The 19,920-nt window shown below is 32.8% G+C and overlaps 3 protein-coding genes across 4 annotated transcripts; 1 reads left to right on the forward strand and 2 right to left on the reverse strand.

The window, feature by feature from the left end:
- LOC123199783 (carbamoyl-phosphate synthase small chain, chloroplastic) lies at positions 1 to 3,769 on the reverse strand. Of its 2 annotated transcripts, XM_044614838.1 has the most exons (10): positions 3,559 to 3,766; positions 3,080 to 3,212; positions 2,439 to 2,527; positions 2,295 to 2,355; positions 2,123 to 2,190; positions 1,865 to 1,993; positions 1,669 to 1,778; positions 1,232 to 1,579; positions 441 to 606; positions 1 to 325 (listed from the first exon to the last, which is right to left on the reverse strand). In XM_044614838.1, the coding sequence occupies exons 1-10, from the start codon at positions 3,701 to 3,703 to the stop codon at positions 276 to 278; spliced, it is 1,299 nt and encodes a 432-aa protein (XP_044470773.1). In that variant the 5' UTR covers positions 3,704 to 3,766; the 3' UTR covers positions 1 to 275. The 2 variants fall into 2 exon arrangements, 1 of the variants encoding a protein (XP_044470773.1); XR_006498419.1 differs by lacking the exons at positions 1 to 325; positions 441 to 606 and adding an exon at positions 662 to 801 and having other exon boundaries at positions 1,146 to 1,579; positions 3,559 to 3,769.
- A 2,620-nt stretch (positions 3,770 to 6,389) lies between these two features.
- LOC123198637 (50S ribosomal protein L15) lies at positions 6,390 to 9,146 on the reverse strand. Its single transcript, XM_044613367.1, has 4 exons — positions 8,704 to 9,146; positions 7,460 to 7,543; positions 7,289 to 7,378; positions 6,390 to 6,887 (listed from the first exon to the last, which is right to left on the reverse strand). Exons 1-4 carry the CDS (start codon positions 9,082 to 9,084, stop codon positions 6,627 to 6,629), a joined length of 816 nt encoding a protein of 271 aa, XP_044469302.1. The 5' UTR covers positions 9,085 to 9,146; the 3' UTR covers positions 6,390 to 6,626.
- Positions 9,147 to 15,208: 6,062 nt separating this feature from the next.
- LOC123198732 (protein transport protein Sec61 subunit beta-like) lies at positions 15,209 to 15,639 on the forward strand. The gene has a single exon (XM_044613490.1). The coding sequence runs from the start codon at positions 15,211 to 15,213 to the stop codon at positions 15,451 to 15,453; it is 243 nt and encodes an 80-aa protein (XP_044469425.1). The 5' UTR covers positions 15,209 to 15,210; the 3' UTR covers positions 15,454 to 15,639.
- Positions 15,640 to 19,920: the final 4,281 nt, after the last annotated feature.

Consider the following 19,920-nt stretch of genomic DNA (forward strand, 5'->3'; position numbering starts at 1 on the left):
TCAAGAAAACGAAAGTTCCTGGTATTATAGTCTAAATGATTCGTACAACATGAAATTTTTGAGAGTTAATATCTTAAAATCAAAGGTGAACAAACAATATTTAAGGACAATGTCGCAACAAACTTAATCTAGAGTGATTTTACAAGCACTAACAAAATTTGCCTAACCCAATTCAAGAACAAAGAGTGCCAAACTCTGTGAAGGGCCACCACCACCACCATTAATATTACTCTGTGAAGGGCCCCAATTCAACTGCCATATATAACTTGGGGAGCTCAAGTATGCTGTTTGACAGACTTCATCAGCTCTGTGAAATCGTTAAAAACTGCAGCAATATTTGCCTTGTGTCAGTAATGCTGGCATATGAAATTTTACGGGTGTACAGAGCAAAATTTTAGAAAACTTATTTTTGTCAAGATTTCATTCAAAATATGCATTACCAGAGTCTGAATCATGAGGACCAGGGGATGCTTCAGGATGGTATTGTAGAGACATGATATTTAAGGATGGGTATGCGAGCCCAGCACAGGTTCCATCATTAAGATTGACATGAGTTACTTCTACACCTTTCGGAAGTGTAGCAGGGTCAACTGCATAGTTATGATTCTGCCACAATAATAATTTTAAGGTGAGATCAGCACAAAAACAAAACATAGAAGAGTAAAGAAAACATGCAGGCAAATGGATTTACAAGAAACGTGAAGTCAATCTATCATTGTCGAAGCCTTAGGAAAAAGGTACAAGTTATTATCTTTTTTTTTTTTTGGATAATTATGGTACAAGTTATTGTCTGATCCCAGCTAGGGCTGGATTCGAGCCGAGCCAGCTCGAGCTCGAGCTCAGCTCGGCTCGGTTCGAGCCCGAAACGAGCCGGGCTCTGCTCGGCTCGATCGAGCTCGAGCTGGCTCGGGTTGGCTCGACAATTTTTTTTTTAAATTTTTTACACAAAACGTCGTCGTTTTGATCCATATATATATACAAAACGGTGTCGTTTTGATATGAAAAACGAGCCGAACCGAAAACGAGCCGAACTCGAGCCGAGCCGAGTTCAGCTCGAGTCGAGCTCGAGCTGAACTCGAGACGGCCATAAAAAAACCGAGCCGAGCCCGAGCTCGGCTCGGCTCGAATCCAGCCCTAATCCCAGCCAAATTTTTATGTGGCAGAATTGTGTTATAAATGAAAATTCAGAATTCAGGATATCATGTATCATATATTGGTTACTTGATCACACCTGCGCACTAATCTCTACACGGCCATTTCGCAAGTTACGAACTGGATGATTTCCTCCATGGTGACCAAACTTCATTTTAAAAGTTTTACCACCCAAAGCCTGCCCAAGCAACTGGTGGCCCATACAGATTCCAAAAACAGGAACCTTTCCCAGTAGTTCTTTGACTGTTTCAACAGCATATGGAACTGCAGATGGGTCACCCGGGCCATTGCTGAAAAGAACTCCATCCGGCTTCATTTTTAGAGTTTCTGATGCCGGCCATGTTGAAGGGACTACAGTGATTTTACAGCCATAGGATGCTAAACGTCTTAATATATTGTGCTTGATTCCAAAATCATAAGCAATAACCTTCAAATTCAAGAAGAAACAAAACTTGTGAGTGTGAATTGTTTGCAATCTAGTAATTCCAAACAGAAATTTAGAGAAATAACACTAACATGGTAAGTTTCTCCAAGTCTCCCGTAAGTCTTAAACTCCCACTCTGACTGTGTTGTATCAACCCACTCATAAGGTTCTTTGCATGAAACAGGACTTATTAAATCAACACCTGCAGAACAAAACCAAGAATATTCAGAACTACTTATTTTCTATAACCTCCACAGGTTCCTTCCATTAATTGCAACATATTCTTACCTACGATGTTCCATGAACGAGACATCTCCAGAAGTTCTTCATCTGTTTTAGATTCCTCTGTGCTTAACACACCAATAAGGCTTCCATCATTCCTTAGACGGCGGGTGATTGCACGTGTGTCAACATCATCTGTTGCATAATGAAAGCACCAAAAGCAAAGACATGTTAGCAGTTGTAAACAAAGAGTAAAGCTTTCAAACAAATATAGCTGTTCTTTTGACATTGGTGAGATAATTTAAGCCATAGAATATATCTTACAAATCCCCATGATATTCCTTTCTGCCAAATAATCACCAAGTGTTTCTGCACATCTCCAGTTTGAAGTACTGCAAAACATTTATTGAAAAATTTAGATTAACATATGGCCAATGCATATCAGTGAAAGTTGTGACTATGCAGTTTCTGGAAGCAACAGTAGAGAACAGCTTACCTAATACTTAAACTTCTTATTACCAAACCAGCGAGAAAGCATTGCCTAGATTCTTCGTCATCTAAAAAGGATGGCAATAAAATTAACTTCATGTAGAGAACTAAGAGAAGGGTGCAAATGTTAGAAAACATGAACACAACTAACCAAAATTGACACCAGTATTGCCGATATGTGGGTTGGTCATCAGGACAAACTGACCAGTATAACTAGGGTCTGTTATAATTTCCTGATACCTGCAAAGTGTCTTATAACCATGAATCAGACTCTATATATGCCTCATGTTCAGCCAAAACCCAAATATTTTCACTCCAAAATAGATCATGTGCAAAACAAAGAAATGTCATTTTTTTCAATTTATGATTGACCAATAAGTTCTCATGCCACTGAACCGCTGACTTAACAGCAAATTTGGTAACCCTGTCAACTTGTAATTTGTTGGCATGGTACAGCCACACACCACTGTAAAATCTCAAAAAGCTATTGCAAAATATTATGCCATATATTTGTCCATTTTTTATTTTCATTTGGCTAAAACTAGTGCCAATTATACTATGATTTATCATACTTAGCTTCTTTACAGAGAAGAATTAACATTTTTTTTTCTAATTTTTAACAAATAAAGATTTATAAGAAAAACAACATACTCTTCACTCTAAACATGATGTTCAAAGGCTGAAAAGGAAGATTACACAACTTAGCAAACATGCTCTTCAAATTTTCTACAACACAGAAACCCTTCTAGGATCAATTAGAATAAATTAAACTAAAACATTAAATCATCTCACCCAGTCAAAGATGTATTGAAAACCACTTCACCAACTTGTGTTCCCGAAGCACCGAATGACTTAGCCCTCCATATTGAACCATCTTCAAGAACAAGTCTAGCATTTGAAACACTCCACGGCCTTTCTGCCAAACCTAATCTCCAAAAACAAGCGGGCATCAATATTAACTGGACACGCGCATAGACACATAAAAAAGGAAATTTTAAACATGAATTGTCAATTCAAAAACTGTTGACGCACATAACATTGCCATTTACATACAATTAAATACTAATACAAGCATATACACAAATTTTCCCAATAATTCATAAATTCGTACAGTAAAAATCTCAATAAACCCAACCAAACCAACACAATCTCATCTGTAATTTACTCCAACACAATTCTTCACAATAATAATAATAAAACCCTATCATCTAACTTGTGAGTTAGATTCTAACTCAATGCAATGAACAAAAAAAAAGAAAGGGCGGTAATACCCGTGGCGGCGCTGTCGGAAGCAGGACGAACTAAGCACTTGACAGTGAAACGTTGGTGAAGATTAGGATGGCTGCGTGCCCTTTTGGCGGGGAAGCAAGTGGAGGGGTTTTGGATGGTAAGGCTGAAGGCTTTAGTGGCAGCCATGCCCAGTATAGCTTTAGCTTTTTCCTTGTTTCGAGTTCCAGTGGCTTCGCTCCGTGAGAAAATTGTTATAGAACACAACACAACTTTGCACACACGTGGGATTTGGTACAGCACGTGAGAGTGTGATCTTGAGTTGGGTTTTCAATGGGCAAGCAATGACTTTGTTCAAAGTGTTAGGTTTTCTTATTGGCCAAAGGGCTATTTCTCACCCTCGTTTGTGTTATCTAAAAAGTATATATACGACAAATAAAAAATTCAAACATTTGCTTATAAAATAACTTTAGTTAGAATTTTTTATCAAAGATAAGAGTAAAATTGTCATTTTACCTATAAACGCTAAAACTTTAAAATTTATACTATTTCTCTCTTTAACTTAGAAAACTAACAATTTTTCTTTATAATTAAATTTTAAAAAACTACATTTCCACTTTAGGGTTTTTTCTTCCGTCTTCGATGACTAGTTGTTGTTCTCACTATTGGTTGACATTCCCACCATCTTCTTCCCCCTTAGCTAACATTCCCACCAGACCAATTTCGTCAGATTTGTCTTGGTTTGATGAAGAGACCAAGATGAATTGCCTTAATATGATGAAATCGATTCAATGGGAACTTCAACCGAAGGAGAAAAAGATGGTGGGAAAATTGGCCAATGGCGAGAATGCAACCAATCGCTAGAGATGGAAGGAAAAAACTCTATGTAGTTTTTTTAAATTTAATCATGGGAAAAAATTGTTAGTTTTCTAAATTAAAGAAGAAAAATGATATAATTTTTAGGTTTTAGAATTAAAAAAAAAAATAGTTATACTCTTATCTCTAACAAAAAATTCAAATAGAAGTTAACTTATGAATGAGTATTTGAGTTTTTTATCTATCGTAAATATACTTTTGAGACTAGGATAAAACTTGGGTCAGAAATGGTCCTTTGACCCTTTTTATTTTTTAATAAAGATAATATCAAAGTAATAATGTATTATTTACGTATTTAATTATGTATTAAAAATATATGCACCTCAGATTGTTCTAAATATGATCACTGAATAGAATTAGGGAATTAATAGCTTTTCAACTTATAACTTATATGATGATGGGTTTAATTCCATGCTATATGCTATTTTATTGGCCAAATGAGTATTTCCTATCCAAGGTAGGAGAAAACGATAGATTCCCTTCTTTTTAATTTTAAAAAAGGTTAAAAGACTTATTCTCACCCAAAGTTTGTTGCAATCTTAAATTGGTATCCGTTAACTATTAAAAACTAAAATACCCATCTGTAAGTTGTTAAAATTAATAAAACTAGTTAAGTTTTAAGGATAAAATAATCATTTGATTATTAATATATTAAAAATAATTAAAAAAATCAATTTCCTCTTATGTTTAGAAAACTAATAATTTTTTCATAAAATTAAACTTTGAAATGTTATATTTTTTCCTTACGGTTTCATTTCTTTCCTCCCTTCTTTGACAATCAAAGTCTGACTGACGACCTATCTTCTCTATTGACGTCAACATCCCTCTATCAATGCTCTCTCTCTCCAACCATAAAGAGCTAATTCATGGAGATGGGCCAACGAAGATCTGACAAATCGTTTGTCTTCATTTGCCAAATGAACGAAATTGAATTGTCATCTAGATGCCTACACAATAGAGAAGTATTGATTGACGAGATGCAACTAGATGAGGAAAGAAATGAGAAGTGCCAATCGGTGATATCTAAAGGGAGAGGGAGCGTTAGAGGGGGAGAGAGAGTACATGGAGGAAGAAAGTGATGAAGAAACTCTTTAGAAAATCTAGAAAAAAAAAAATTACAACCCTAGGGGAGAAATAGTCACTTTTCATATCTTGGGTGGGGGATATTATTAGATTTTTGAACTAAGGGTTGAGGGGAATATGATAAATTTTTAGCTTTTAAATATTTTTAATTAAATAATTATTTTACCCTTAACCTAACAATTTATTTTAACAAATGTGTGAGTATTTTGGTTTTTAAAAGTTAATAGGTAAGAACTTAAAAAAAAAAGTAAATTTTGGATGGGAATAAGTCCTTTGGTCTTTAAAAATATTATTGTACTACTTGTCTGTCAAAGTCAATTTTAATTTTAACATTCAAAAAATATTTATGTCATTTTGCTCATATATTATAGTAGAGAGTATAATTAACTGCATTTTGTCCTTAGAGTATAAAATATTATAATAATACTCTTATTAGATTGAATTGTGAATAATAATATAAGGGGTAAATGTTCAGTTCTTTGAGGATATAACTGTTGTTTTTTAAACTATTAAAAAACATATTGAAATTTCAAATTTCAAATTCTTTTTGAATTTCTTAGAACCCCAAAAAATATAATTAACAACCTTAACATTATAAAAAAAAATTATAGTTCATTGATGCATACGATCAAATAGTTTTTCAAACTTAAAAAATAAGGATATATTATTTCATCACACCTTCATAGGAAAGAGTCATTTGACCTCTTTTTACTTACATCAAAGATACGTTTTCGAACATAAAACTGGTAATATGATTAAAATGTTTCATTATTATAAGTTTAATATACAGCCGACTAATCAAGGTTATACAAGTTACTCAGTCTTTAGAGAGTATGCTTCAATGAAACTAGCATGTGACTATATATATTTAATTGGTGTTTGAACATCATATTATCAAAACTTAGTTTCAACATACTGTTAGAAATATAGGAGATTCCTAAAATTTATTAGATTGCTTTTAAAAACAAAAATTATATTGATTCTAATACATGAACACCCTTCTCATGTTTTGATAATTTATGTCAAGCTGCACTGAAGCAGAACAAGAACAAAAAGTCTCTTTTGCAAATCAAAATTTGCCTGCATGATATTACTATCCTGGCAATACAAATCTTGAAGTTGAAGCTTACAAACAGCTCAAAAATTAGGCAAACTAGGCAGACAGCGAGGTTGCCGCCCCCTCTTCAGTGAAGAATGGAATAGGTTTGGTTGGCGCTGGGAGGCGGCCAATGCTATCGACTTTATCTTTCAGTTTCGGAGGAGGCCTGGCTGGTCTTGGCAACAACCTCCCCTTCTTGTCAAACCACTCTGGCTTAAGTAATGCCCGCAAACCCAATTTGTTGTAATGAACTTTTCGGACAGAACCGCCTGCTGCTTCAACCGCTTCTTTCGCTCTAACGGTCACCCTTGACACCTGTAAATCCCATTTACATGAGTGCATATTAGTTGAATGCAGTAAACGCAAATATGGATTATGATCGTAAAATCATCAACGAAAAATTGGATTTCAGTCAATATATCATGAATGCTGAATGTTTTCCAGTAACCAGTCTATAAAAAGTAACACAACTATAAACCTAATATCAGTTTAGCAGAAAACTATGGAACATAAATACACAGATAATTAAATAAAAGATGACTCTCATTCATAAAATTTGACCCTTGAGTGACAACACTCCTATTTTTAAGCCAAAAACAGCATAAATTCTGAACATTATGAAGCAATAGGATAATATATATTAATCGTATGAAACCCTGCAGATTATGATTAGAATTTGCGGACGAAAGGCAATATGAAAACACATATACATTTACCTCCAGATGAATAGGCCACTCGATCTTTTCAGCTCCACGTCCCATCAATCGTACACCGTCTTGTATCTGCTTCCCTATGGCTCCAGCATCCTACCGAAACGATGACAGTCAGTATGAACCAAAGCAACATGAATGAAATAATTCATATAAAATATCCAAGAAGTTACATACCTTGAGAGTTTTCATTGTGATCAATTCATGAGAATCAATCTTCCCTGCATTTATTAGATATGCAATCTTTCCCAACCCTACTGGCTGACAGAAAATATGAGCAAGTCATTAAGGTATATACTTGAAAGAAAGGCTCCATAATCAAGTGAGGTTTAAATGTGGAAAAACAACCTTGAGTACTTCAATAAAAGAAAAGGAAAATTTTATTGATAATACATTTAAAGAATATAGAGGAACATGTTTTTATTGATCCATGTATTTTGGATAGGAAATGGAAGAGAATAGTATTAATAAGAATAAAGGGCCAAAGATACTAGAAAAACTTCCACAGACAGACCCAACATTGCCAGGTCTAAAACATCTGTCCAAGGTGTTACAACAAAGGAATCACAATTGGTTTCAAACACCATCACCATTGGCTTTGTGCCAGTGTGTAGACAGTGAATAACTACTAGAACTTGACAATGAAGCACTTTAGAAGACTGCAAATGGCATTTTCCCACCAGAAGAAAAATTACACAACAAGTGGATTGAATGGAAAATTTGAGAATCATATATGGCATTTGTACAATAAAGGTGGTTGATATAACATATGAGATACCGAAGAAAAACAAAAGCATAAAAAACTTAGGATAAAAACAGTGAAGTTTTATCTCTTAGTTCAACAAAGAGTAAACATTGACAGGTTTCTTTTAGCGACATGTTTTATCTTTCATTGTAGAACATGTGATCTGAACAGAACTGGATTCTTGAGGCAAGGATGCAAGGGAGGACAACAAAAAATTGTGGTGAAGATTCATCCTCGTATTTCAACTTCAAAAGATCCCCCAACATGGACATCTAAATTAACAACCAAACTCAATACAAACACAAAAATGCTATAATTCTACACAGAATCCCCCGTTATTTCCACAACATAGATACAGCTGATATCAATTAGACTAAATAAACATTAAAAATGATGGCACAAACATGAAGGCCAAAATTTGTCATTTTGCATCTCAATACAAGTATAATCAAAACCCATATTAGTATTTAAAATAATCAGAGTGGGTTGAGCTAGCATAAGTAATTTACCGATTACTTTAAGCTAAATATTTCTTTTCTAATACTCCACAATTTTCTCAGCAGCCAAACACAAAACCAATCAATCAAACACTTGACACAACCCACAAAAAAAATATATATATATAAAACTCCAATCTTAAACTCAACAAACTCATCATATACATAAAAAAGGGTACCTGAAAGGTAAGGCTAAAAGGGTTTTTGAATCCTCTTTTCGGCAATCGACGTCGCATTGGAGTCTGCCCCCCCTCAAACCCTAACTTCCCAGAGCCTCTAGCCTTCTGGCCCTTATGTCCTCTCCCAGCAGTTTTTCCCTTCCCTGAACCAATCCCTCGCCCCTTTCTGGTCTTCTTTTTTCTAGGTATATTATCTCTCAAGTCATTCAAGCTCAAAAGACTGTAAGCCCTAATCCCCATCAAAATTTTGCTTGAAAAAATATTTCTTGGGATCGAATTGGGGCATCGTAGGGACTGTATGGAGTGGAATTGTAGTGGGGGTTGTGGGTTCGAGTATAGTCTGTTAGTAGCGGTGAGGAGTGAAGAGATTCTTCTCATCATTTTAGGATCTAGGGTTTTAGAAAGTGAATTGAATTAAGAACATTTACAGGGAAATTAGGATTGTGACATAGCAAGGGCGTCTATTGGTTGAAGTTGTACTTCCAATCATCTCTCGCCACGTAATGAAATAAGGTTTTTTGGTCCATATGCTCATCATTAGTATAAAATTTGTAATTATAATATGAGATATTAAATTAAATATCCAAGATCACTCTCAATCCACTCTCCTCCGTTGATGAACCAAAACATATTCAACCATTTTAATTGATCTTATAATAATCAATATTAATAAAAAAAAATTTCCAAAAAATCTATATTAAGCTATATAAATATGATAAATTTTATTTCTTGGGCAAAAAATTTACATAATTTATATGGGCTTAAAGATTTTGAGTTTTGTGATAAAATATCTATCTATTACACCTATTATGTTTATATGTATTCCAAAATTCTATTTGAAATCATAATTGAATATACTAATTTACAATAATTTTATACAAATATCAATTTACCCCCTACTTCTTTCATAACACCCAATTTTTGCAAATATCAATTAAGCCTCCTAATTTCAAGAAAAATTTTACGAAGTATTTAAAACACGAATTGAATTAATGGATAAATAAAGTTTTGAATTAAAATTCATATAAATACTTTAACACCATGAACTGATTTTCTTCAAATCAAACTAAAAAATTTGAATTTTCTTCTGATCAAACTCACAGTAATAGATGTTTAGTGAAACTAAAAATGTGAATGATAAATCTTAATGGTGTAAAGAAAGCATGAAACACGGGGGTTTATATAGAGAGAAATTAATTAAAATAGACATATGAGTTGTCGTTTGTACTTTTTAGGCTAACATTTTTGCCTTTTATTTTTATAAGCAAATGACATAATTTGTACCCATTTTGCCTCTAATGTAAAAAAAAAAAAAACTTTAAACTAAAATCAAAACGAAACATACATAAAACTAAATGCAGAAAACACAAAGTAATCAAAAATGGAAATGTCAAACCAACCAACGACTATCCTTGGAGTTGAAACCTCTTGCAAGTAGTAATACTTCCGATAAGTAACAATACTTCAGAAATGGATTCAAAGATAAGTTAGAATTTTGGTTATTTATATTTGGTTATCGTTTACACGAATTGAGTTTATGATTATATTTTCTAAACAAATGGTAAAACTCGATCATTAATAATTGTGGTTTATTTGTTTGAAAGTGTAATCATCGACGGAGAGGAAATCTAGACTCAAGAATATGCAAAGCAACATAAATCGTACAAACTACGCAAACTGCCCAAATTATCTTTTTGAATGAATAAAATAGCTTCTACACTCCGCAAAAATTTATAAAGTCAGCATCCCATGCGTTTATCATGTACGCTCCTTCTCGCTGAAACCCGCCCATGTTTTGATTTTGTCACATGATTTTTGAGTCTAAAGAGAGGCAAACAGTCATGATGATCATGTGCAATATGAGATGAGGGCGTCCGGTTTGGATTTTAACTCTGCTGCTATCATGTTTCCTTCCACTGTAAACAAATCTTTGTTCAGCATCTGAGGAGTATTACAAAAGGTTACCATGCTTGTCATAATTTTATACGCTTTTTATTGTAGTTTGAAATTAATAGGACACAAACAGTACAAACTACGTAGTTTGTATAATTTATCTGTAAATTTGTGTGTTTTGTATCTAGATTTTTTCTTTGTTGATGATTATACTTTTAGATAAATAAACCACAATTATTAACAACTATGTTTTATTGTCTATTTGACAAACCTAAATTGTGTAAACAACGATCAAACATAAATAATCAAAACTCTAATTTATTTCTAAATCTTTTTTCAAAATGTTGTTGCTTGCTGGATGTTCCAACTGCAAGGATGGTTATCAGTTGGTTTGAGATTTCCATTTTCGACTACCTTGCATTTGGTTTTATATATATTTTGTTTTGATTTAGAGTTTTTTGTTTTTTATATTAGAGGCAAAATGAGTATATATTAGTCATTTACTTATAAAAGTAAAAGACAAAAAAATTGGCCTAGAAAAATATAAATGACATACTATATCCGTATTTTAATTAATTTTCCCTATGTAAAAGACATAAATGATATTTTTGATATTTTTAAAAATAGTAAGACATTTTTGTTTAAGTAGTTGAATTATGGGTATTTTCATTCAAATCCTTCGAAAGAGGGCATTTTTGCTCTGGGCACATGAATTTTGAGCACTTTATGTAATTTCTCTTATAATAGTATATATGAATGATTTTTCATAGTTTATTTAATTTAAATCATTTAATTAAATAATTAATTATGGTATATTTAAAAATTTTAGTCATTGAACTTAATTAAATTTTAAATATGATATTTCTTTATAAATTAAAAAAATTCATATTTTATCCTAATTTACTCAAATACTAATAAATTATTTAATGAGATTAAACTAAATAAATTAAGATTTAATAAAAATATAAATTAATTGAATTAAATAATGAAATTTTATATTCCAATACGATTTTAACTATATTTATATACACATTATTGTTTAATTGACTTAAATGTTTTAAGGGTTGTATTAGTGCTATTGATTATTCACATGATCTCATCTCGTTTGCCCTGCATATTTTATATTATATTTTTCTTAAATTTGCATCACTAATAATTCTTTAAATTATTTTTTCTATAATTGAGGTGTATGTATCCGATTCCAATAAGAATTAAAAAAGAGTAAATAATAGATTATATTCGTAGTTTGAGAGAAAAATACAAACTTCTTTAATATTATAATTTGAACTTTTCCATAAATAATAGTTAAAATTTTATATTATTTTAACCAAATATCATGTGAATAATCAATTTAACCAAATATCAACTTGGATGTAATCAAAATAATTATTTCATGATGTAAATGAAGGGCAACATGGTCAAACTTAACTAGAACCACCAAACACCGAAAAATGGATGGGCAACAAATTTACAAATGCAAAGACCAATAATCAGTTTAAATTTTTTTAGATGATGTTCAATAACAAAACCTTAGCCAAGATTAACTCGTTATCATGTAGTATTTAAAACGGAAATTGCAACTAGTACAAAATCTGAAGGGTGTTTTCCCCTTACATATGTTTAATAAACTTTTTATGTAATTGATTAAAGAACAGATCCACAAAACTAGTAAAATGTAAATCTTGAGACAAGTCCCACCACAATATTAGCACAATATGAGTTATCACATTTCATGATTTCTTGCCAACAATGTGGCTGAAAAATTCAAGCATAATATAATTTCATGCCAATATTCTCCACTGATCAAGCGCAATGTGAGCACAATATTAGCACAATACGAATTGACAATCAAAACTGAGATGTTTAAGAAGATGAGACCGTACAATGGGCTAAAAAATTCAAGTATAATCATTGATGTTCAACATAACGGACCCAAATAATCCAGACTTTAGGAGGAAGATTCTTCTTAGGGAGGTACTAATTAAGATGAGTTCAAAAGAGGTAGCAAGTGATGAAAGACAATATAAGATTAGAAGAATGAAAGATAAATTAACATCCCACATCTTCTATACTCTCAAAGTCATCTCCACCAACATCACACATCTTCTCCTTACCATCATAATACTTAGAGTTAGCCATTGACAATAAATGAAAATTATTATGAACAAAAATCAAAATTTCTACACTTTTTGAAATTAATTTATTCCTTCTAATTAAATGAATGAAGGAATAAGTATTTTAATTTCTTTTACGATAAGAGAAGAAACTAGGTTGTTCGAGTACTCTGAATGTCAACTTTTAAAAGCAATGGAACATTTGAACCAAAACATGCCCACCACTTATAATCATTGATTCTAGAACACCTCTTAAATTTTTCTTGGCCAACTAGATATTATATATTTGGCCAAGAAAAAGACTAGTGAAAGACCATGAATCAATCTGTCTTAGACCAATATTATTTACTAAAAAATAATAATTGAAAATCATAAATTTATCAAACATATAATAATTGATTATCAAGTAATAACTCAATCATATGCTTAGAAAGTATCATGTTATTTAACTTAATAAGTTATACTTGTATATAGTTTTTTATTCAAGGTAAGTAAGATCATTAGAAATTATAGATATTTTTTAATAATCTTTGTAATTAATTAATGAATTTTTAGTGGATGAAAAGAAAAAGAAAATAAAAATGAATTATGGGATGCCGATATCATGAGGATTGCAACATTTATCAATTATTTAAAAAAATAAATTTTTTAAATATTTTATTGAATAGCTTGTAAATAAAATAATTAACTTTCAACTCTTTTTTTTTTTTTTAAATTATAAGCAAATTTAAGCCCTCTAAAATATGTTAGGTATAAAACAAGGATACGATGTCGTGTCATTAGTGGAGCTGTGTCAGAGATGTCAATGGGCCGGGTTGGCTTCGGCTCGGCCCATTGAGTTAATAGGCCGAGTTAGGCCTAAGACCCAAACAGTAATAGGCCTTTGGGCCGGGCCGACCCATTAAAATATAAAAGGCTTAAGCCCGACCTTAATTGGGTCAGGCCGGGCTTTAATTGAGTCGAACTGGGTTGGGCTTTAATTGGGCCATTTAAACACAAATATTTTTCAATATTTAATCAATATTTTAAAATTTTTAATCAATATTAAAACCCATTTAATCAATATTTTAAAAAAAATTTTAATTAAAATTTTTAAACACAAATGATTTTTCAGTTATTAAAATCGATGACAGTATCCCAAATATTTTATTTATAATCCCTCACTTGTAGCAGAGGAATACCGTAGTTATATGATGAAAAATATTATAAATTGATAACATAATACAAATAAATTAATTTATATATGGTATAAATTACAAAAACATAAATAAAATATATCTATTATATGACATTTATCTACTCATCTTTTATATCTGAATCTCTGAATTCTTCAAAGATAAAAAATTATTATTTGTGAATTTAGATATTTTATAATATTTTGTAATGATAAAATTAAAATAAAAATGAAATTATAAATATAAATAATTATTATTTACGAATTTAGATATTTTTCGAAAGAGAGTTAATGAGAAAAAATAAGATTGAAAATATAATGAAATAATTGAGATTGAGAGATTAAAAAATTTGTAAATAAAAGTGAAAATGAAGGAAAATAAAATATATGTATTTAAAAAGATAAATAAATAAGAAAATTAAGTAAAGGCCAATCTGCTTCTGCCAAATGGCAGAAGTAGAAAAAAAATTTTTTTAAACAGTATTGGGTTGGGCTGGACCATCACATAGATTTAATATTAAAACCTTAAATTCAGCTTGATAAACCCATGGGTTTAACTAACACTCTACTATCAGATGGGGTTTTATCGTGCGCGAGCTTTTTATCTTACTTCCAGCTGGGCCTCCATTTGACCCGGCCCAATTGCCGTGTCTAAGCTGTGTTCTGGTTGACCATCGCCAAACCGTAGGAGGTATAAAATAAAACGAGACGTTTCAGCGTTTTCACAAATAGTACATTCAAAGCAATTCTTGGACGATCAGAATCTCGAGTCGACTCAGTGAGTTCACAACCTTCTTCTCTCTTTTTCTTATGTATTCATTTGTTGATTTTTCTCCGTTTTAATGCCTAGATCTGATTCAAGGATTCAAGGATTCAAAATTATGCGGTCTGCGCGTTTAAAGTTTAGATTTCGAACCGTTATCGCTATTTGATTTTGAATCGATTTTATTATATAGAATTTCGAATATAAAATCACCGTTAGGGTTAGATTTTTTTTTAAGATTTATGATTTCTTAGATAGGTTGGTTAATCTATAATGTCCTTATTTTTATAGGGACTGATTTGTAAATTCCATTGTTAAGAAGCCTGGTTTGTGCTTGTTTTGATTATAAAATTTAGGTTTGGTTAATAAGCATATTGATTTATCGAATTTGGGTTTTTATTTGGAAATTGTATTTGCCAATTGGGTTTGTGGGTTGATTTGTAAATTGTTTGATTATTGACATTGCATTGGAGGAGATTTTGATTGTGCTTGATTTGGGTAAAGTTGTTATTATTGAAATGTTGAATTGGGGATTTGAAATTTGATTGTTGGATGGCTTAGGAATGGCTTTGACTGGAGCGCCAAGAGGAAGTGCAGCGGCGGCTGCCAGCATGCGTAGGAGAAGGACTTCAAGTGGTGCTGCTGCATCAGGTGGTGCTGCTGGTACCATGCTCCAGTTCTACACAGATGATGCACCGGGACTTAAGATCTCACCAAATGTTGTGCTTGTCATGAGTATTGGTTTCATTGCTTTTGTTGCTATTCTTCATGTAATGGGTAAGCTTTACTTTGTTCGAAAAGAGTAGAGCGGGTTTTGTTTGCCTATCAAATTTTAGTATGGTGAGTTCTGGATTTTGGAAGGCAGTGTTTGCCAAGTTTATTGCAGAAAGACGTTGCTCAAAGTAATATGATTCTTGTTCTAAGCTTTGCTTTAGACACATTCAAAATTTTAATAGTAGTTTTTTCTTAATGAGAATTTACAGTTGATTTAATTTTTGCCGTTGGGCAATGATGTGTATGATATTACCCCTCTTAAAATATTTACTTAAACAAAGTTTATGTTGGCATTCACAGCTTAGACTTGTCCTTGAAAGGATAAGATAACTAGTTAGATCTCTTGTACAGCAAGAGGTTTAGGAATCAATCTGTCTTAGACCAAACTTGGGTGTGAGATTGTAGTTAGGACTTGTGTCTACTTGGCCAAAAAAAAGACTAGGTGGGTCGATCTTGTCCTTCGTTTTATGTCATGTCTCAAGATTTTCATTTTACTTGTTTGTTGGATCTTTTCTCTAATCAGTTATATAAAAAGTTTATTAAACATATATAAGGGGAAAGGCCTTTCAGTTTATGTAAAAATTGCAATGTGCATTTTAGATACTACATGGTATCTGAGTTGATCTTGGCCAATGTTTTTTATGAACATTGTCTAAGAAAATTTAGACCACATAACTGGTTTTTCTAATTGGTATTTCTCATTCAGCTGATTATTTGTCTTTGCATCTTTTGCCCTTAACATTTTTTTGAGTTTGGTGGATGTTGTTCAGTTTGACCATGTTGGCCTCCATTTACATCATGAAATAATCATTTTGATTACATCTGATTTCATATTGAGTTAAATTTGATTATGTAATCATGTTAAAACAACTAGGTTTTGAAGTGCTACCAAGAAAGAGTCTGGTTGGTCCAGGTTGTGCACCAATGTGTACAACTCAGGTTAGCAAAACAGCAGAAAGAATCCCCACCAAGTAATACGATCCAAGATTAACATATGCACCAATCTTCTGCCATCCACAGCCTTTAGCATTGCCTGATCCATCATAATCATGGTGGTTTTATACTACTAGAATATATAGATTAACGTTTTCATATTGAGTAAAAGCTGAGAGGCAATAAGAACCTCAAAGTCTCTACTGCTAAATGCGCGGCTTCTGTATTCCCTGCTCCCAATTCGTTGGACACCTGAGTGCTATAATTACAAACATTCAAGACATTAATAGGTACCATTAATTACTTCAAGTGTATATTAGACTCATTGGTAAAAAAACAGTTAATATGATTGTAGATCAACTGCTACAAACTTCAGAACACAAACATGTAATTCCTTAGTTTGCAAGTCATCTTACACCACCACTAAGTCCAAAGAGGATCATCTTGGTCAGAAAAATAAAATGCCAAAGAAATTTTCAAGAAAACTGTCAGTATCTAGAGCAATAAAAGCTGACCTTGTAGAAAGCACCGAAGTTTGATCATCTTTTAATTATCAACCATTTTATTTTCAGTTTGATCATTAATCATTTATGTCACTGCAATCACAGCCTCCATTGAGTCCACTTGAATAAAATATGGCAGCCCATGCTAAGAAATATTAATTTTGCGGACAATTACATGAAAATATGGTGGTGAATTGTCCAGTTTTGTTGGAATAATAAGGGAGTAGAAGCACCAACAGTGAGTACTACGTTGACATGGTTTGCACGAGATTTTTCAGTGTCAATTTGTACAACAATTAAACCAACAGCATGAAGTTTCCTATATGAATTTTTATCGAAACAAAATGGTAAAAAATTGACTATATTTTGGCTTTTTAAGAATAACAATATATTACACATCATGCAAAATAACAACAATTCGGTGATAATTTCTAATTTCAAACTTGGAGAGAGCTTTAGATTTTGATGCTAGTTATCAATGCCATAAACTTTTAACAAGTTAGATTTGGCCCAAATCAATTTCCAAAACCAAGTTTACCTTCGGCCGAATATGGTTTTCACCGCTTTCATAGCGAAAAAGAATTTCCAGGTCCATCCATGTTCACTTTTTCAGCATACCCGCAAATTATAGCAGGTCAAGAATGATGGGTTCTTTCATGCATACCATAAGAAAAAAGAAAAAAAATCTAGCAGAACTTAAATTCATCAACCATCACCATTTATACAGCCAGTATTGCAGAATCAGAGGTCCCCTGTTGAGAAACAGAGGCCTCAGCAGCTGCACGCATATATAGAACCTGGAATACGCCCAATATTGGTACCTACAATTATGTATAGTTCAGATAGTTGTAGCAGCCATATATATCAAATGGAATAAAGTAAAAAACAAATATTGAACAAATACTAATAAATTGTTATTTCATCTTGAAATCAATCCAAAGATTCCAACCATTTTACTTCACCAAAACCAGCTTTCTCTTTTGATGTTTCCTTAGCCATTTGTTCTCTCAAAAATGCTTTGTTTTTTTTTCTTTCTAATCTCACATTGTCTTTCATCACTTGCTAGCTCTTCTGAAGGCTTCATCTCCCCAAAAGGTATCTTCCTCATCAAGTCTAGATTGTTTGGATCCTTTATGTTAAATATAATTGATCTGTACCTTTTTTAGCCACATTGTACTGTCACATCTTCTTAAACATCTCAGTTTCGATTGACAACTCTTATTGTGCTAATATTGTGCTTAATCAGTGGAGAATATTGGCATGAAATTAGGAAACAGATTACATAAATTAGGGAGTGAATTGCATGATTTTTTGTCTTAAATTATTGTCCTTGATAGCATAATCTTTGCAATCTTTGTTAGTGGATAGTTAAAAGATGAAGGTGACAATAGTCACGGCCTTTCTCAACTTTATCAATAAAAGGTCTAGAATTTGTTTCAAAATTCCTCCTGCTAGAAAGAAGCTAGCCAAACATACAAGGATGAGGATTTGGCACATTACATAAACAACAAATTATTTACACGCATTATCACATACTACCCTGATATCCTTACTCAGGTAGTCTTTAAACTACCAAAGTTTTTCATCAATCTGTTCCAGAATTCTCCCTGTTTCCGAAATCAACATATCAAATTGATTCAATGGAATTCACCGTCTGAAGGATTCAAAGCCGTTAATGAATCTGATAATAATCAATGCAAAACCTCAACCAACCTGACTCTTCCTAAGTAGCACTTTAAAACATATTAGTTTTAACATAATTACATAAAATTTAACCAAATATCAACTTGGATGTAATCAAAATGATTATTTCATGATGTAAATGAAGGGCAACATAGTCAAACTTAACTAGAACCATCAAACTCCAAAAAATGGATGGGCAACAAATTTACAAATGCAAAGACAAATAATCAGCTGAATGAGAAAGACCAATGAAAAACCAGTAGTATGGTTTAAATTTTCTTAGACGATGTTCAAAAACAAAACCTTGGCCAAGATTAACTCGTTACCATGTAGTATTTAAAAAGGAAATTGCAACTATTACAAAATCTGAAGGGTGTTTTGATGCAAACTGAACAGGAAGAGAAGGGAGAGTTGGCGTGGAAGATGGAGATGAAGATGGGAGCTGAACGACGCCGTTGGATTTACGTAATGCAAGTATGAACAGTGCGATGCATGTATAAACAGTGTCATGTCGTTTTGTATAATTGGAACACTGAACAGTGTGACATCGTTTTGTAAAAATGGATTACTATGCGTGATTAATAAGGAGAGTATAGGCGGGAAAAGTAGTTAGACGAATTATCATCAAAGATTCTGTTTCTTCATTCTCTGCAATTTCTCAATTCTTTCTCTGTAGTTCTCAACCTTTCTTACTCTTAATTCTTCTTTAATTCCTGAACCTGCTTAATTCATAGAGCCGTCGGCATCAGTGGTATCAGAGCAGTTCCTGGCCATGGCGGATGGAACACGGAATCAGGAATTACGACGAGAGATTGTACAGATGATCTCTGAGTCGGAAAATAGACAGCAGAGTCGTCTTCAAGAGACACAAGAACAAATGCAACAATCGATGGAAGATCTCAAAAGGTTAATTAGTGGTCTCAGTCTTCAACAAGCGGAGGTGGTGACACAAACAGTAAATCGACGAGAGGGAGGAAATTTGTGATCTGGCCATGAGCCGAGACAACAATGGGAGCGACAGACACGCCTTGATTTCCCTCGGTTTTACGGCGAAGATTTTGATAATTGGATGCTTAAGGCAGAATACTACTTCGAGGTGGATGCTACGCCGGATATGGATCGCATCAAGATATCAGCACTTCATTTGGAAGGAAGAGCTATTCAATGGCATCAAAGTTTCACAAAATCTAGGGCTGGTACAGGACTAACATGGGAAGAGTATGCTATGGCTATGAGGGCACGATTTGGTAGCTACGGCTATGACGACCCCCTTGCAGATTTACAGAATTTGAAGCAGACAAGTTCCCTTCAGCAGTACATGAATGCGTTTGAAGAATTATATCCGAGGGCAGGTATTAGGGAAGACCAAGGCTTGAGTTT

Source organism: Mangifera indica, chromosome 16 (assembly GCF_011075055.1).
Source record: "Mangifera indica cultivar Alphonso chromosome 16, CATAS_Mindica_2.1, whole genome shotgun sequence".
Lineage (NCBI taxonomy): Eukaryota > Viridiplantae > Streptophyta > Magnoliopsida > Sapindales > Anacardiaceae > Mangifera > Mangifera indica.